The 19,899-nt window shown below is 47.7% G+C and overlaps 1 protein-coding gene across 1 annotated transcript; it reads right to left on the minus strand.

Moving 5' to 3' along the window:
• Positions 1 to 1,481: 1,481 nt before the first annotated feature.
• On the minus strand, positions 1,482 to 8,116 carry peak3 (PEAK family member 3). Its single transcript, XM_034179185.1, has 4 exons — positions 7,912 to 8,116; positions 6,196 to 6,326; positions 5,101 to 5,627; positions 1,482 to 2,534 (listed from the first exon to the last, which is right to left on the minus strand). The coding sequence occupies exons 1-4, from the start codon at positions 7,974 to 7,976 to the stop codon at positions 1,482 to 1,484; spliced, it is 1,776 nt and encodes a 591-aa protein (XP_034035076.1). The 5' UTR covers positions 7,977 to 8,116.
• Positions 8,117 to 19,899: the final 11,783 nt, after the last annotated feature.

The following is a 19,899-nucleotide window of genomic DNA, read 5'->3' on the forward strand; positions in this document are numbered from 1 at the left end:
TGTGTAATAAATTATGACTTTAAAATTAGTGAAATAGGTTACTGAAGTTAATATGCACTTAAGTAAAACTGAAGCACTGACCTCGTAGAGCGCAAACCTCTGCCTAAGAGTAGTTTCCAATTCCAAAAATTTTACTTTGGGAAAAAAATTTAAAGGTCAAAGTCCTGTTAGAAGTGGCTTTTCATAAGCTAAGCTATAATACAAAATATAGAGGACTTTTATATATAAAAGGATATTTAATATAAAAGGCTTTTCAATGTTAAAAATCAAATATCTACTAAATCCACAATACGGATCATACGCGGATCAAACTTAGTCTGTTCATTGAGAGTGCCAGTTTGCACCTCATTGTCACAAATGAGTGATTGAGGCACTTTTGAGATATAATGCAAAATGTACATTAAATAGGTTTTTCAATATAAATTTCATTTATTTATACATTGCCAAATCACAGCAAAACTGCCTCAAGGCGCTTCACACAAATAAACAGGTATCAGAAAGACAACACTACAATTTTTCAGGTTTAAGCAACAACAACAACAAAAATACGAATGTGATTGCCAGCCACCAGCCCCAAGCCTCACCAAAAGACCCAGACTTTAGATAAAAGTTGACTCTGCGGCCCACTCTATTTCCTAATAAAATTAAGAGTGAAAAGCATAGTATGCTAGCCACACAAAAGGGAAAATAAATGCGTCTTAAGTCTGGAATCTGTTTTATTGATGCAGGAACATCATTCCACAGAACAGGGGCAAAATAAGAGAAAGCTCTGTGACCTGCAGACTTTTTAAATTCAAATGTAAACAAAATCCATAATCCAGATCAGACCTGGATCAAACATTGTCAGATTTTTTTCCAAGAGTTTTCCAGGCTTTGCTTTTGACTTATGACCTTGAAAATGGAATCAGTTCTTGCCTATCAGGACATGAAATTTTCAGTAAAAATTTCATAATATGTGAAAAATTGTGGGTTACAGGCTGTTCACAAACACAAACGGGCAAAAATACTACCTCGGCCACAGACAATAACCAATTGAAAAGGACAAGTACCTGCAAAAGCAGTTAAGGTAAAGTGAGTAGTTGTATTGGTTACTTTCATCCCTGTTGTTTGGAACAGCTGACCGACCTTCAGTAGCCACAGCTACAAAACAGAACTATAGTTTGACTCCTCCCACAAAGCCACACACAGCTGAAGGTGATCATGGTGATGTCACAGTAACTCCGCCCCTCTGAAGTGTTTATCTGTACTGTTGGCTCTTCATGGACTGCGTTCGAGACCACCAGTTTGTTTATATGAGAGTCCTTTTGTCGCTGACACACATTCAACATGCAGGAATTCTGAGCCGGAATGTGCAGCATTTAGTCCGTCTTACATTTTGAGGATGCTTACACAATTTGTTGTTAAAGCTTGTGTTTTAACAGGAAATCTCTGATATTTAAATATTCTCAGACTTACTCAAATGCTGAGAAACAAAGCTGCGTTCAGCTGGTGAGCAAAAGCAAATTAACTGCCCTCATAACTGTTTCTGGATCAGTCAAGGACAGATACTGCAGACACAGGAAGTCATCCCAGTTGATGACTGGCTGATCTGGGATCAGGCCTTTCTCTGCCAGCTTCATCAGCAGTAAGGCCCTCCCGATGGTGAGCCAGCTGTGCACAGTGGCCTGGGCACAGCTGTGATGGAGGGGGATGTTGGGGCCCCACAGGAGGACCTGAAGCATGGCCACCATGTCTGCCACCTGCAGCCCGCTGCACTCCTGCATCAGCAGCGAGGCCAGACGCAGCAAACCCCTTCGGTACTGGGACCTAGTTCCCTCTGAGCACTGGGATTTCAGGCTGTGAGGTGGGTCCAGGCAGTACTGAATTATGGATTCAACCTGGGATCTGAAAGAGGTGCGGCTGTGAGGTGCAGAAAGGCCGTGTAAGACCACGCGAGGACAACCTTCTGTCCTCAACAGCATCTGGACTCTCTCTTTTCTCCAGTCAGTTTGCTCCTTTAATCTGTAACTTTGTTCTGTGTTTCTGGTCTTGACACCTCTCACGGCCTCTTTGATTTCAGAAGCAACCTGTTCAGTCTGGTTTCCTCCTGTTCTGGGCCACAACAGGAAGATGTCCTGGGGCCTGAGCTCAGTGCTGGTGTCACTGTTGTGCAGATGCTGTGAACCCATTAATATCTGCAGCAGCAGGAAACACACCTGTCTGTCATAGACCGCAGGTTCTGAGCCCCACATCTCCTCAACAAAGTCCTCCAGCGTGGCACAGGGCAGGTCTCGTTCAATGCTCACACAGTGACCTCCCTGCAGGAAAGACAGAACTGTGGACACGCTCTCAGTGCTGCCTCCATGTGGTGGTTCAGCAGCACGGCAGTCTGACTTTGAAGGAGAGGTCACCACAGTGCCTTTGGCCTGGAAGGTGACTGAGGCACTCTGTGAAAAACTGTTGTGTTGGAAATGTGCAATGACACTGTGCACGTTGACATGTGATGGCTGGTGTTTGGGGCACACCGATGGAGCCGCCTCATCCAGTTTCAGGACCTGGACAAAAAAGGAGAGAAGGTGCAAACTTCAAGTCTTCTTCAGAAAATTCTTCTCTGTTTCAGTTCAGCAAAAATCTGACTGGTGCAAGAAACCAAATCTGCACTATGCCTGGTGCCCCAGTCACAGCCACATAAGCCCGTACACTATTTCAGAGTCAGCTTGATATTCAAATGGCCATGTGTCCATCTGTCACTTGTCTAAAGAAAACTGGCTGTAAAAGTGATGCTTTGTATTGAAAAAAAACCCCTTGTATTTTCTTTGTCCAGTTACTTATGGTCTCTAGAATAGATCGATAGATAAATGAATGATCTCAACCCCGTCTTTTGCTATGTCTCCAGATTAAAGGGCAGATAATGATGATAAACTGATTTAAACTTATGTACCAGTTCAAAAAAGCAGTTGTTTTTTGTAATGCATTACCACACAAACCTGCCTGCCACCTGCTGGACGGTTGGTGGATGCTCAGTAAAAATAAGTCCTCTATAAGTACGTTGGTGTCAGTGTTGCTACAGAGCATGACGTGGATGAGAGTCTACATCTCACCCTGAATGGGAGTCCAGTCCATCACAGGTTACTTCCTCAGCCACAGGCCGGTCCCTGTTTCCAGCTGTGCGGACTGAGACAATGCAGATGAAGTGTTTTGTCCAAGGACACAGACGGGTTGGATGACCAGGACTCAAACTCAGTTCTACATCAATTGTAGCCCAATTCCTTATCCCACAGATCCACCTGCTCTGCATGCTGGATGAATGATGGAAATTAGGAGTAGGTGTGGCTGAAGTTACATGTACAATGCCAATTCCAATGAAGTTGAGATGTTGTGTAAAATGTATAAATAAATAAAAACAATACAATTTGAAATCCTCTTCAACCTATATTCAACTGAATACACCACAAAGACATATTTAATGTTCAAACTGATACACGTTATTGTTTTTGTGCAAATATTTGCTCATTTTGAAATGGATGTCTCCAACACGTTTCAAAAAAGCTGGGACAGTGGTATGTTTACCACTGTGTTACATCACCTTTCCTTCTAACAACACTCAATAAGCATTTGGGAACTGAGGACACTAATTGTTGAAGCTTTGTAGGTGGAATTCTTTCCCATTCTTGCTTGATGTACGACTTCAGTTGTTCAACAGTCCGGGGTCTCTGTTGTCATATTTTGCACTTCATAATGCACCACACATTTTCAATGGGCGACAGATCTGGACTGCAGGCAGGCCAGTCTAGAACCCACCTCTTTACTACAAAGCCACGCTGTTGTAACAAGTGCAGATTGTGGCTTGGCATTGTCTTACTGAAATAAGCAGGGACGTCCCTGAAAAAGATGTTGCTTGGATGGCAGCATGTGTTGCTCCAAAACCTGGATGTACCTTTCAGCATTGATGGTGCCATCACAGATGTGTAAGTTGCCCATGTCATTGGCACTAAGACACCCCCATACCATCACAGTTGCTGGCTTTTGAACTTTGCACTGGTAATAATCTGGATGGTCTTTTTTCTCTTTTGTCTGGAGGACACGATGTCCATGATTTCCAAAAACAATTTGAAACGTGGACTCATCAGACCACAGCACACTTTTCCACTTTGTGTCTGTCCATTTAAAATGAGGTTAGGCCCAGAGAAGGCGGCAGCATTTCTGGATGTTGTTGATGTATGGCTTTCAGTTTGCATGGGTAGAGTTTTAAATTGCACTTGTAGATGTAGCGACGAACTGTGTTAACTGACAATGGTTTTTTGAAGTGTTCCTGAGCCCACGCTGTAAGATCCTTTACACAATGATGGTTTATAATGCAGTGCTGCCTGAGGGATCAAAGGTCACGGGCATTCAATGTTGGTTTTTGGACTTGCTGCTTACATGTAGAAAGTTCTCCAGATTCTCTGAATCTTCTGGCTATATTATGGACTGTAGATGATGGAATCCCTAAATTCCTTGCAAATGAACTTTGAGAAACAATGTTCTTAAACTGTTGGACTATTTTTTTCATGCAGTTGTTCATAAAGTGGTGATCCTCGCCCCATCTTTGCTTGTGAATGGCTGATCCTTTTGGGGATGCTCCTTTTATACCCAATCATGACACTCACCTGTTTCCAATTAGGTGTTCTTTGAGCATTCATCAACTTTCCCAGTCTTTTGTTGCCCCGTCCCAACTTTTTTGAAATGTGTTGCAGGCATCCATTTCAAAATGAGCAAATATTTGCACAAAACAATCACGTTTATCAGTTTGAACATTAAATATCTTGTCTTTGTGGTGTATTCAGTTGAATATAGGTTGAAGAGGATTAGCAAATCATTGTATTCTGTTTTTACTACATTTTACACAACGTCCCAATTTCATTGGAATTGGGGTTGTAGCTTGAAATGAGGTTGACAGTTTCTTTCCTGTCCAAAGTCTAGATCTGGTGGCCAATCTGGCATGATTTGTTTAACCAAATAAGACCTTTAAATGTTGTGTTTGTATTTTGTTTGTACTGCTGTTGTGCATCCTGAGCCTTACAACAACACAACACATGTAAAGATCTGCACTGCTGAGAAAGACAAGTGTCAGCACGTTACCCTTAAACCAAGCACTCTGCCTGGAAACTTGGGGCTGCACAGGCTGTAATAAACTGCCTCTCCAATCTGCTTTGCCTCGTTGTCTTCACATAGCAGGAAATCCTGAGGCTGATAGCCAGCGTCCTTATCAGGGACCTCTTCCTGCAGCAGGATCCCAGCCTCCACACGCTGCACCACGCTCTTCAGAAAGAGTAGATGACGGCACTGAATCCCCTGTGAGACAACCCGCTGGTCCTCAAAGCTGCTGAAGAGGAGAGGCAGATGTTCATCTGGTGTGTCAAAGCACAGCTGGGAGAAAGACCAGAAGGCTGGTTTGACCTCTTTCTCCTCTGGAACACAGCCAGCAGATATGGGCGCCAGCATGTACAAAGGGTTGTCATAATTTTGAGGAGGTCTTTGCGGTGGGAGCAGAGGGGAGGATGGAGGTGCATTGTTGGCGGGGAGAGACAGGGTGCGAGCCGCCCTCTTCTTTGGAACAGGTGGTGGGGTTCCAGCTGAGAAAAACCTCAGCTGGTGAAGAGAATGATCTGAGTGACAGAGTGAGAGAAGCTTTCATTCAAGCTTGCAACATAACCGGTTTAGTAAAACAGCATCTGTAGAGGTGAAGTGCAAAACCTCATTAAAGTCAGGCTCAATAATGATCAGTGCGTGCAAACAATTTGCAAACTTATCTCTCTCACGTGTTACGTGTAGTACTTCCTCTTTTTCAGTTCTTGTGGGAAAAACAAAGTGAGACGAGTGAACCGTCCCCATTACAGCTTTCCATGTTGTGTGATTTGCATCAACAATTTCTTTTCTTGTTGTTTAAAAATATTTTTTCTGTCTTAGCTAATTCCCCTTTTCATGTCTGTGCACCACAAAAAAATGCAGAAAGTAAATAAATGGCATTTGTAGAGCATTTTTTTCAATCTGCTGTAGATGCTCAAAGTGTCTATACAGAGATGTCGGTGTGCTGCCATGCAAAGTGCTTTACTGCACACCGGGAACAGATTGGGGACCTTAAGGACCTCCCCCAAGGAACTTTGGTGGTTTTCTTGTTTGATGGGGAACCACACCGAGGAAGAAGCGCTGTAACCATGAGGCCCTATAACATACCGTAGCGCTGGTGGATGGGACACTGAGCCGCGTGGCAGTCAGTCGGTTCATTGAAGACATCGTTGTATGTGAGTCCTAAAGGGCTGAGTGGAACAAAGTCAGAGTCGCCGCTGAAGCCTCTGAAGGGACGTCTGTGGAAGAAAACACAATAAAATATTCACAGGAAATATTAATGCACAATTTTCCTTTCAAGACCTTGTAACTTTAGTTTGGAAAAGAGGAGTCTCAGAAAATCCAAAATATATTTTGCGTATTTTCCATTATACTCTAAGGGAAAGTTAGTTTGTGATAATTACATGTGAATAAAGGCTGAATTTTGCCTCCAGTTGCACCTTCTATTTGTGGCATTAAAATTAATCCACATATGCTGGGAGAAAGACCATTTTTGACTTTTACCTATGTTTGCGTATAAACAGTCTTAAAATAATGCAAGAAAAACACAGACTGTTATTAAAGAAAGATCATCCTAGGAATCAAGATGCTGCAGAAGAATCAGGACAGTTGGGACCAATCCGGTCCTGCTGTCTGACTGCTGTGCTTATTTTTATTAGTTTGCTGCCTCACAGTTTTCGCCTGCTTAGCTCTCAGCAGGGGGCCAGGTCAAGAATTTAGTAAAAATTAAGTCTTACACTAATTCAATTTCAATTTATTTTCATTTATATAGCGTGAAATCACAGTAAAGCTGCCTCAAGGCGCTTCACACAAGTAAGGTCGAACCTTACCAACCCCCAGAGCAAGAACACAGGCGACAGTGGTAAGAAAAAACTCCCTCTGAGGAAGAAACCTCAAGCAGACCAGACTCAAAGAGATGACCATCTGCTTGGGTCATACTAATAAAAACATTTTCAACAATACAGAGGAACATCACATTTGTGAGTATTATTAAGTCCAGGCAGATGTCCAGGACAGGACCAGTTGGTTGGGGAGGGGATGGCGGGGTAATTGGGTCTTCAGGTCCACTCTTTGATCATCGTTCATTTTGCAACTGCCGTAGTCGACCTTCATTTGCTCTTATGGGTGTAGCCACAAAGGTGTGAGTACCACAGGCAGGGTCATCCACGCCGTCAGTGGGCCTTTCATATGAAGACCGCAGCGTGCAGCACCCGCCTCAGGTCTCCCACCTCACAGTCTGTCCACTGATCAGCCATAACACTGTGACCAGCTGCCTAATATTGTGTCAGTCCCCCTTCTGCCACCAGCACAGTCATGAGACCTTTCTCTCAGAACCAACATTGACTTTGTCAGCAGTTTGTGATCTTCTGATGCATCAGACCAAACAGACCAGCCTTCGCTCCTCACCTGCGTCAGTGAGCTGTGGCCACCCGTAACTCCATCACCAGTCCACCAGTGTTCCTTCCTTGGCCAACTACAGACTGGGAACTTCCCACAGAGCTGAACTTCGGCCCTTAGAGTCACCCAAATCATTATGCATCGCATTTTTACAACACGTCAACGAGGAGGACAAAATGTTAACTTGCTGTTTGATATGTCCCACTGACCGGCGCTGTTGGAACATTAGTGTTATTCTCTTCAGCCTTGGTGACGGTGTTGTGGCTGATTGGTACATTTTTAATTGATGTAACCTCAGATTTTCCAGTGGATCACATTTCAGACATTAGCAGTGTTAAGTTTGAAGGTGCTGTGTTGATGTCTGTGTTCTCCTCCACGTCCTCGGACAGCAGGAACATTTGAATTCGTTCTCGGTGACGGTCTTACCTGTGCTGTTTGACAGGCAGCGATGGCGGCTGCTCTTCCTCTCTGCTGGTGATACCAGACGCCATGTGGGACCAGCGAAGGTGCAACACTCAGCAAAACTCCGTCACGGCCTCACTGCCGTGTTTTTATGCATGTAACATGTACAAGTGACTGTGTGAAGTTTCTCTTCCTTGTCTGTCTCGGTCTCATTATCTTGCTCTGAGACTCTGACTTTTTCGCGACTCTCTTCTTTTAATCTTTTGCACTCTGTGGTTGGTACCGGAAAACTCGTATCGTCTGAGTCAGAGCTGCTCTTCTCTGAGCTAAACTCAACCTAACGAAACAGGGAAGAACAGTTACAGCCCCCCCCGTAACCACATTTAGTTTGCACTCGTTTTTTTCATTCCATCACAGTTGATCTACATTCACCACGTGCTGCTTCAACATCGTTTCTTTTGAATGATGCCACTTTGTAGTTCTGTGTGGAGGGTTTGGTGAACAGCTGCTGTCAAACAGAAGAAGATACACTTACAGACTTGACTCTCGTTGTGGAAATGAATATCATAGCAACATGAGGATCTCAGTCATTTCTTTGAGCTGTTCATTTTTGGGGTGGAACAACTGTACAACAGATAGCTACAATATAGGTTACGTGTCCTCTTCCTGTTTTTTTTCATGGTCATTGTGAATTATTCTTAGTGTGGAATCTCACCTGAGACCAATTTTCCGTGAGAAACCCAACCAGACCACACAGCTCTGAGGTTCATAGGGGCACACAAACCTCCCGGAGAGGCAAACACTCATTGTACATTTCATATTGTGAAGTATAACTTCCATCTGTATTTATGTAAAATAAATGAATAAATACACAAATCTGAGCTCATCAGATGGGACATTTTTCTTAAATTTGAGAGGACATAATGGCTGAATATTTGATAGATGGAGGTGTCCATTGGGACTGACATTATAAGGTTTTGAATAAAGGAACAATTTAATTGAAACATAAAAAAAGTGACCTGCACAAGTTTGGAATTGCCACACAAATTGGCCGGTTTTTGCAAAATTCTGTGAACACATGCAGGACACATGGACTGACAATTCATAGTAGGAAACCTTTTTCCCATTTGAATTGGAGGAATGGTGCACAAACATATATGCCCGGGGTCGTAAATGGCAAGCTGAAAGATAGTTTACGTCATTACCACGACACAAGTTCTTATAAATTTCAATCACATGGTTTATTAGTTTTCATCAGCGACTCACTGGCGGTTGTGTTTTCAGCCTGAACGTGTCCTCTGATGGCAGACCGTCTCCGTGGGTGGGAGACTTGAGGTTGAATCTGAAGACCATCTGAAGAGGCTCTTCACTCAACCTCTTCATATGCTAAAAAGCTGTATGACAACACAACAGAATGGTGTGATAAAAAAGAAATAAAAAATCACTTTCCAATTTTGAAAACAAATGTAGTGTCCATGTGCTTTTCCTTTGTTCATCAGTAGGTCACCAGAAAAAGCAAAGTGCAAATGTTCTTATTCTAACAAGAATCAGATGTGAGCTCAGTATCATATTATACGACTTTAATGCTTTAAATGGAAAGAAGCTACTGATCTGCACACAACCTCCTCAGCCACAAACTGTGGGCGTCTCAATGAGGAAGCCCACATCTAGATCAGGATTCCTGACATCTGATGAACTCCTCCTACATGCATTTTTCAATGCCCCCCCCCACCTCTAAATATGTTTAAGGCCTTTAATCTTACAGCAGGTGACCTGTGGGACACCGAGGCTGTTCAACACGGAACAACACCCACATTTAACTGAAAAACAAATAAATACAAATAAAGACAAAGACACCTGCATTGTTGTGTGGGCCGCCAGAAGAGGAGGTACTGCTGGCCCACCACCAGAGGGCGCCCTCTCTGGAGTGCGGGCTCCAGGCACCAGAGGGCGCAGCCGTCTCACAGGAGCAGCCAGGGTGACAGCTGTCACGCATCACCTGCAACAGCTGTTACCAATCACCTGATCAGCAGGGGTACATCAGCAGGATGACGTCCCCACCTCTTTGCCGAGATATCGTTCTACCTGGAAGGTAACATTCTCAGCTGACCGTGAGATCTTTTCAGTAACCTTTTGTGACTTTTGTGCATTATATAGCAGACTCTTTCCAACGAGAGGTGGAGGTAGTTTTCCTGCCGTGTGGATTGCTGGGTGTAAACGCGCCCACATTTAATTGTTTTTTTTTTGTTCCTCCCCAGCAGTACCAGGTCCGACACGCGGAGGCAGTGGCCACCTGGGAGTTCGGGACTTGGCGGCTCCAGTATTCCCGGGGTCTGGTGGCGGAGGAAATCGTGTGGTTCCGGTTCTGCTTTGGACAGACGTCTTCTATCTTCGAGCCTGCCCACACGACACCTTCTGTGATTTGACTTGTTGTCTATTGTTGTAATCTGTTGTGTTGTGTCCATTCACAACAGTAAAGTGTTGTTATTTGACTTCCTCCATTGTCCGTTCATTTGCCCCCCCTGTTGTGGGTCCGTGTACCTACACTTTCCCAACAGGATATCTCGGCCAACGTCATGGACCCCGAGGGGCGTCGACCGGCCGTTGAACGGCCAATGGAAGAGCAGGGCGTACAGGCGTCTGCAGGAGGAATGATCGGTGAGTTGCAGTGAATCCTCACCGCTTTTATGGCTCGGCTGGATCTGATGACCGAGCAGAACGTCCTCCTTAACCGCAGGGTGGAGGCTCTCGCCGCGCAGGTGGAAGCGCACCCTCAGGGCGCTGCTGCGGCTCCCCCTCCTGTCGATCCTGTGCGCAATAGTGACGTTCCACAGGTCGTTCAACGACCCCTCCCACCTTCCCCTGAAGCATACATAAGCCCTCCAGAACCGTACGGGGGTTGTGTGGAGACATGCGCGGACTTTCTTATGCAGTGTTCGCTCGTCTTCGCACAACGTCCCGTCATGTACGCGACTGATGCTAGTAAGATAGCTTATGTGATTAATCTGCTTCGCGGCAAGGCACGCGCTTGGGCTACAGCGCTCTGGGAGCAAAATTCACGGCTCCTTCTGACATATGATGGGTTTGTGAGAGAGTTCAGAACAGTGTTCGATCACCCAAATAGAGGAGAGACCGCTTCAGCCATGCTGCTGTCAATGAGACAGGGGCGCCGGAGCGCAGCTGCTTATGCAGTCGACTTCCGCATCGCGGCTGCGAGGTCCGGCTGGAATAGCACTGCCCTCCCCGCCGCCTTCGTAAACGGACTATCGTTGGTCCTGAAGGAGCACCTGGTGGCTAAGGACGAACCGCGGGATTTGGACGGGCTTATTGATCTCGTTATACGATTAGACAATCGGTTAGAGGAACGCCGTCGGGAGCGAGGCGAAGGACGTGACCGGATACGCGCCGCCCCTCTCCCTTCCGGGTTCGAAAAGGGGCCGCCCTCCCCACGCTCCACAGCCGCAGCGCTTTGTGGGGCAACAGCTCCCCCTGTTGACGTTGTTAGGGAAACGCACAGGGCCAAAATGGGGAGGCTGATCCGTGGAGAGTGTTTTCTCTGCAGCTCAACAGAGCACACACAGAGAGACTGCCCCAAACGGCCAAGACGTCAACACTCGCCCTTAGAGACTGGGCTAAGGGGGGGTCAAGACATTCAAGTGAGACACACACAAATTGCCACACGACTCCCAGTCACAATCCTGAGTTGGGATTTAACCCTTCAAGCCCGAGCACTGGTGGACACGGGGTCAGAAGGGAATCTGCTAGACAGCGGATGGGCAAAGGAGGCAGGGCTCCCTCTGGTGGTGCTTCCTTCGCCATTGCAGGTGCGGGCACTAGATGGCACCCTCCTCCCTTTACTCACACACAAGACACAACCAGTAACTCTGGTGGTGTCTGGAAACCACCGGGAGGAGATTGAGTTTTTTGTAACTCCTTCTACCTCCCGCGTGATTTTGGGCATCCCATGGATGTTAAAGCACAATCCCCGGATCGATTGGCCGTCTGGGGTGGTGGTTCAGTGGAGCGAAACCTGCCATCGGGTGTGTTTAGGATCCTCGGTTCCTCCCGGTTCCCAGGCTAAGGAGGAGGTCAAAGTCCCTCCCAATCTGACGGCAGTGCCGGTTGAGTACCACGATCTTGCTGACGTCTTCAGCAAGGATCTGGCACTCACCCTTCCCCCGCACCGTCCGTACGATTGTGCCATTGATTTGGTTCCAGGCGCTGAGTTCCCGTCCAGCAGGCTGTACAACCTCTCACGACCTGAGCGCGAATCAATGGAGACCTACATCCGGGACTCATTAGCTGCCGGGCTGATCCGGAACTCCACCTCCCCGATGGGGGCAGGTTTCTTTTTTGTGGGCAAGAAAGATGGCGGACTTCGTCCATGTATTGATTACAGGGGGCTGAATGAGATTACGGTTCGCAACCGATACCCGTTGCCATTATTAGATTCCGTGTTCACCCCCCTGCATGGAGCCAAAATCTTTACTAAGCTGGATCTTAGAAATGCGTATCACCTGGTTCGGATCCGGAAGGGAGACGAATGGAAGACGGCATTCAACACCCCATTAGGTCACTTTGAGTACCTGGTCATGCCGTTCGGCCTCACAAACGCCCCCGCGACGTTCCAAGCATTAGTTAATGATGTCTTGCGGGATTTCCTGCACCGATTCGTCTTCGTATATCTAGACGATATACTCATCTTTTCTCCGGATCCTGAGACTCATGTCCGGCATGTACGTCAGGTCCTGCAGCGGTTGTTGGAGAACCGGCTGTTTGTGAAGGGCGAGAAGTGTGAGTTTCACCGCACATCTTTGTCCTTCCTGGGGTTTATCATCTCCCCCAACTCCGTCGCTCCTGATCCGGCCAAGGTTGCGGCGGTGAGAGACTGGCCCCAACCCACTAGCCGTAAGAAGCTGCAACAGTTTCTCGGCTTTGCAAATTTCTACAGGAGGTTCATTAAGGGCTACAGTCAGGTAGTTAGCCCCCTGACAGCCCTGACCTCACCAAAAGTCCCCTTCACCTGGTCGGATCATTGCGATGCCGAATTCAAGGAGTTGAAACGGCGCTTCTCGTCTGCACCCGTTCTGGTGCAGCCCGATCCTAGTCGCCAGTTAGTGGTTGAAGTGGACACCTCGGACTCAGGGATAGGAGCTGTGCTTTCCCAGAGCGGGAAGACCGATAAGGTCCTTCACCCGTGTGCCTATTTTTCCCGCAGGTTGACCCCGGCCGAACGGAACTATGACGTCGGCAATCGAGAACTCCTTGCGGTGAAAGAGGCTCTTGAAGAGTGGAGACATCTGTTGGAGGGAACGTCCGTGCCATTCACGGTTTTCACTGACCACCGGAACCTGGAGTATATCAGGACCGCCAAGCGGCTGAACCCCAGGCAAGCCCGCTGGTCACTGTTCTTCGGCCGTTTTGACTTTCGGATCACCTACCGTCCCGGGACCAAAAACCAGAGATCGGATGCCTTGTCCCGGGTACATGAAGATGAAGTCAAAGCGGAGTTGTCGGATCCACCGGAACCCATCATCCCGGAGTCCACTATCGTGGCCACCCTCACCTGGGACGTAGAGAGAACCGTCCGGGAGGCCCTGGCACGAAGCCCGGACCCCGGAACTGGGCCGAAGAACAAACTATACGTCCCACCAGAAGCTAGGGCTGCAGTCCTGGACTTCTGTCACGGCTCCAAGCTCTCCTGTCATCCAGGGGTGCGAAGAACCGTGGCAGTTGTCCGGCAGCGCTTCTGGTGGGCGTCCCTAGAGGCCGACGTCCGGGATTATATCCAGGCCTGCACCACCTGCGCCAGGGGCAAGGCTGACCATCGCAGGGCATCAGGACTACTGCAGCCGCTGCCTGTGCCTCATCGCCCCTGGTCCCACATCGGCCTGGATTTTGTCACGGGCCTCCCGCCGTCCCAGGGTAACACCACCATCCTCACGATAGTGGACCGATTCTCCAAGGCGGCCCACTTCGTGGCCCTCCCGAAGCTCCCAACAGCCCAGGAGACAGCGGACCTCCTGGTCCACCACGTCGTCCGGCTGCATGGGATTCCAACAGACATTGTCTCCGATCGCGGTCCCCAGTTCTCCTCGCAAGTCTGGAGGAGCTTCTGCCGGGAACTGGGGGCCACGGTGAGTCTCTCGTCCGGGTACCACCCTCAGACCAACAGGCAAGCAGAACGGGTAAACCAGGAGGTGGAACAGGCCTTGCGCTGCGTGACTGCCGCGCACCCGGCGGCCTGGAGTACCCATTTGGCCTGGATCGAGTATGCCCATAACAGCCAGGTGTCTTCAGACACCGGCCTCTCCCCTTTTGAGGTGTGTCTGGGGTATCAGCTCCCGTTGTTTCCGGTGGTTGAGGGAGAGGTCGGTGTGCCCTCGGTCCAGGCCCACCTACGGAAGTGCCGTCGGGTGTGGCGTGCCGCCCGTTCTGCTTTGCTAAAGGCCCGGACGAGGGCAAAAGCCCATGCAGACCGTCGGCGGACCCCGGCCCCTGCGTATCGGCCAGGGCAGGAGGTGTGGTTATCCACAAAGGACATTCCCCTCAAAGTGGACTCCCCCAAGCTACAGGACCGTTATATCGGCCCATTCAAGATCCTTAAGGTCATCAGTCCAGCCGCAGTGAGGCTTCAGCTTCCGGCCTCACTGCGGATCCATCCTGTGTTTCATGTATCCCGTGTCAAACCGCATCACACCTCACCCCTCTGTACTCTGGGTCTGGCACCGCCTCCTGCCCGGATCATCGGTGGCGAGCCGGCTTGGACTGTACGCCGGCTCTTGGATGTCCGTAGGATGGGCCGGGGCTTCCAGTATTTGGTGGACTGGGAGGGGTACGGTCCCGAAGAACGCTCCTGGGTGAAGAGGAGCTTCATCCTGGACCCGGCCCTCCTGGCCGATTTCTACCGCCGCCACCCGGACAAGCCTGGTTGGGCGCCAGGAGGCGCCCGTTGAGGGGGGGGGTCCTGTTGTGTGGGCCGCCAGAAGAGGAGGTACTGCTGGCCCACCACCAGAGGGCGCCCTGTCTGGAGTGCGGGCTCCAGGCACCAGAGGGCGCAGCCGCCTCACAGGAGCAGCCAGGATGACAGCTGTCACGCATCACCTGCAACAGCTGTTACCAATCACCTGATCAGCAGGGGTACATCAGCAGGACGACGTCCCCACCTCTTTGCCGAGATATCGTTCTACCTGGAAGGTAATGTTCTCAGCTGACCGTGAGATCTTTTCAGTAACCTTTTGTGACTTTTGTGCATTATATAGCAGACTCTTTCCAACGAGAGGTGGAGGTAGTTTTCCTGCCATGTGGATTGCTGGGTGTAAACGCGCCCACATTTAATTGTTTTTTTTTTGTTCCTCGCCAGCAGTACCAGGTCCGACACGCGGAGGCAGTGGCCACCTGGGAGTTCGGGACTTGGCGGCTCCAGTATTCCCGGGGTCTGGTGGCGGAGGAAATCGTGTGGTTCCGGTTCTGCTTTGGACAGACGTCTTCTATCTTCGAGCCTGCCCACACGACACCTTCTGTGATTTGACTTGTTGTCTATTGTTGTAATCTGTTGTGTTTGTTGTGTCCATTCACAACAGTAAAGTGTTGTTATTTGACTTCCTCCATTGTCCGTTCATTTGCGCCCCCTGTTGTGGGTCCGTGTACCTACACTTTCCCAACATGCATGTCTGCTTAGTTTCCAAAGAAAACCACTGAAACAACGTCAAACTACTTCCAGAGGTGCTTTTGATCAAATTCAGTAGAGGATTTTTTTTATATATGTTCTAATTTGTTGTGTAATTTTATTTTATTTTAGAAAGTGCAGAAGACCAATTAAAAGAAATGATGTCATTTTATGACATGAAAAACTTTCTTTTTAAAAGGTGAAATGTGCTCACATTTTATTTACAAGCATATAACCAATTTAGCAGTTTAATTTTTTTTTAAGTATTAGGCACATGAACTGAATCTAAAGAAAACAGACAGGAATTTATTGACTAATTCATCATCTTACAACTGCAACACCAATTGTGTTTGAAAATACGACAAACAGAAGTTTAACTTGAAAGATGCCCCCCCACCCCCAAACAAACACAATCTGACTGAGCAGCAGGTCACATGAACACATGTTCAGTGTCAGTCTTTGTTCATATTTCTGTGCTGTGAGCTTCCAGGAGTCAGTCTGTAAGAGTCGAGAGTCACGTTTTGGTTTCTAACTGTGGGAGGTGAAGTGTTTCCTCATAATCGCACAGAGCTGCCGTTTAACGTCACCGTCTGAGGTTTGTCTTTGGTTAAAAGATAGAGACTTGGAGGAGGTGGAGGAAGCTGGCCTCCTTCCTTTGGTCTTTGAATCGTTGGATGGACCTGCTGCAGACAGACGAGAGGAGTCGGCTTTGATGTCTTCGGTCCTTGTTCCTGGAGTTCTGCTCAGAGGACACGAGGCCTCTCTGTCCTTGCTGACACAGTGCAGCCCGGCTTGGCGGAGCAGAGCCTCCTCGCTGACCATCTGGGGGCTCTGGCTCAAGGTGATGAAGCCGTACGGTGTGGTGACTTTGTTGAGGTGGGGTAGGGAGAAAGCGACTTCGCTGGCGGGGTCCAGGCCGGGCTGGAACTCACCGTGAAAAAGGGGGGAGGAACCCTCCCTTTGAAGCAAACACCTCTTCTGGGATAAGGGGTCAGAGCTGCTCCGCTCAGCTTTACGAGTGGACAGAACAGGGTTGGTGACTGAGGATGATGATGTCAGCTTGGTGTAAGGCAGCGAAACAGATGATCCCCACATGATCCCCACTTGGTCCCGGAACCCCCAAAACTTTCTTCTGACTCTTTTGCCTTCAGATATCTTAAGCCTGTCTGGACAGTCAACTTAGGAATAGTAAACTCTGGGATGCGATCAGGCGTCAGAACATTTGTTAAGATGTTGTCCCGGCTTGTCTGGGTGTCTGACTCCACTGAACACCCCACAGACTTTGTGCTGATTCCTCCGACGCTGCGGTGCTTGTGTGCTGCTGAGAGATCATCTGGAGGAACAGATCTGGTCCCAACGCAGCACATTCCCATGCTGAATACGTGTGACTGTGTTCTTCTCCATTGTTGAAGGTCTTCCACGCGCCTTGATTAAAGTCGACAGAAAATTTGTGAGATGAAAGCTGACTGGAACCTTTTTATACTTTACGATTCCACTTTGTGCTCTGCATCAACGGATATGTAAATCTGACAACAGCGGGAGATGGAAACACCAGTTTGGGCATTTTGAAAGAATGGGACCCTAATGATGTGGGCCTCTCAGAAACCTCTTCATATGCTAAGGAGACGCCAGCAGGAGCAGTATCACCATCGTACTGCTACCTGAAAGAAATGCATCACATGTTGTCAGAAGGCACATGACAGTCTTCAGACTAGATCTGACCACTTTTCTTGTAACAAATCTCTTCTCTGTTCCACTCGATCATGCTACTGTTCAACTGACCTTTCACATTTTGGTAAATACACTCATACAAATCAGTTCATTTGTATATTTCTAAGCATGTTTAAAATATGTCATTAAAAATCAAGGTACCAAGATTGCTTGTTGTGTGGGCCGGCAGAAGAGGAGGTACTGCTGGCCCACCACCAGAGGGCGCCCTGCCTGAAGTGCGGGCTTCAGGCACGAGAGGGCGCTGCCACCTCAGGAACAAGCCGTGGTGACAGCTGTCACCCATCATCCGTGACAGCTGTCACTAATCATCCGATCCACATCTGGAATAAAAGCAGGAAGACACCTCCACCACACTGCCGAGATATCATCTTCTACCAGAGGTAATATCCTCAGCCTTTTTGTGGTATTTTGTAAACAATTTATTGTGAGTGTTTGCAGGAGTACCGGTCCTTTTTGTGGAGGCTGTGCAAGACGGCGCTCTTTTTCCTCTGAGGGATCGCTGCAACGTATTGAGTGAGAGGTGGAGGTGGAATTCCCACCAGGATTGTTACTGGGTGTTCACACACCCACCCTTAACTCTCTTTGCTTTCTGCCAGCAGTACCAGATCCGACACGCCGTGACGGTGGCCACCTGGGGACTTCGGGACTTGGCGGCTCCAGTATTCCTCGGGTTCGGTGGCAGTGGAAATCGTGTGGTTCCGGTTTGTTTCCAGACGGGCGTCTCCTATCGTCGAGCCTGCCCACACGACACCTTATTGATTGACTTTTGCACATTCTGTAATCTGCTGTGTTTGGTTGTGTCATTCACAACAGTTAAGTGTTATAATTTGACTCCTTCTATTGTCCGTTCATTTATGCCCCCTGTTGTGGGTCCGTGTCACTACACTTTCCCAACATTGCTGACATGATCGAGGTGTAGGAAAAGGGGAACAATGATCATCCGATTTTCATTTGGTCACAATGGTCAGACTGCAGTTCTCCACTTTATAGGGAGCCATGAGAATGATGTAAAAAAAATGGGAAATATTTCACATTTGCATACTGTGCAACCCAAGCATACACAGAGGCCAATTAGCTTTTAATATATATAGATAATTTACTGCCCCCTGCTGGAATGGCTTGTGAGTCCAGAATTGAATTATCAGTGCCTGTGGTTCAGTGTCTGTAGTGTCAGTGTATTGTGCTTTGTTGGGGTTCCATGGTGGAATGGTTAGCACTCTGGACTCTGAATCTAGCAATCCAAGTTCAAATCTTGGTAGAACCTGATCTTTGGCAGCACGGTGGCTTAGTGGTTTGCACTGTTGCCTCACAGCAAGAAGGTTATGGGTTGATTCCCACCTGTGGGCTTTCTGCGTGGTTTGCATGTTCTCCCCGTGGTTGTGTGGGTTTCCTCCCAGACTTAAAGTCATGCAGGTGAGGTGGATTAGAAACTTTATAACTGTCCAGGTCTCCCTTGCAAAAGAGATCTTGATCTTGATGGGACTAACCTGGTTAAATAAAGGTTATATTAAAATGTTGCTACCTTATGTCCCCAATTTCTCCAAAAATATTTGTCCTATCAATGGTCTGTTTTGGTGGTGTTCATCCTTGACCTCAAATACATAAACATACCAAACGGCAAATGTCAGCTCTCCCTAGTTTCTCTGTGATTGAAGTCATACGCACGCACACACACAAGACACCACTTGGCTTTTAATATACACATATATGTTGACTGGAAAACAGCCAAGGTGCTGAAACAGGTAATTTATGTTGTTTTATGTTAAGAAACACCTCTGAATGTGCAGTGAAGTGGAAAACAAAACATTGCAATGTAATTTTCTTTTTCTTGCAATAGATTGAAAAAAAAGTATCATTCAGGTACTGATACTGAAGGTATCAGCACTGGTGGAGGTATTGAAAACTTTTTGAACCATACTCAGCCCTAACCTGGTTGCTCCAAAACACAAATCCATCGGTCACATGACCTTTAATTTTAAAGGTCAGATACAGCTCTGAAACAGCTTGGAGCATTGGTTAAACATAGCGGAAGGGTTGTACGTTTAAGAAAATGGGTCAGTTTTGGACAGTGATCAAATGTTAAGGACACACAGAACCATATATTACAGTGACAGTGAGTTAAAGAGAATGGATTAACTTGACTGTGTCAGAGATGTAAGGGACAGGTGTTCCGCTTACTCCAAGTTTCCCCACAAATCTGCTTGCGTCAATACAGCTAGTAATACTATTTTATTTATTTATTTGTCAAACGTCCTCTGAATTTATTCATATTAATACAGTCCCACGTGGGTGTTCCTGCGTTTGGTGTCTCGTGCCCACCCACGACCACTCCACCCTTTCTGCTCCGTCTGCTTTTTTCTTCTTCTTCTCTACTTTTTCCATTTACATCATCGTCTCTTGCCGTTGTAACCGAACAGTCTCAAGCTGTCCAGCGGAGCCCGCCTCGCGGCTTAATTAGTGGTCTTCGTTCATTGGCTCGTGTGCATCACGCCAGGTGCGTCTCTCGCCGCTGATTGGCTACAGGGTGAAAAGTCGAGTACATTTAACCTCCGAGATTCGGAACCGAGACGATCGTAATCCTGTTATTTAGTCCGTCTGCAACACGCGGCAGC

The sequence above is a fragment of the Thalassophryne amazonica genome, chromosome 10 (assembly GCF_902500255.1).
Source record: "Thalassophryne amazonica chromosome 10, fThaAma1.1, whole genome shotgun sequence".
NCBI lineage: Eukaryota > Metazoa > Chordata > Actinopteri > Batrachoidiformes > Batrachoididae > Thalassophryne > Thalassophryne amazonica.

Excerpts from the sequence above, each read along its gene's own strand:
- peak3 (XM_034179185.1), bottom strand. The coding sequence starts at position 7,976 with ATGGCGTCTGGTATCACCAGCAGAGAGGAAGAGCAGCCGCCATCGCTG. Across the intron at positions 6,327-7,911 it reads CTGCCTGTCAAACAGCACAG|ACGTCCCTTCAGAGGCTTCA; the intron begins GTAAGACCGTCA and ends TTTCTTCCACAG. Across the intron at positions 5,628-6,195 it reads TCCCATCCACCAGCGCTACG|ATCATTCTCTTCACCAGCTG; the intron begins GTATGTTATAGG and ends TCTGTCACTCAG.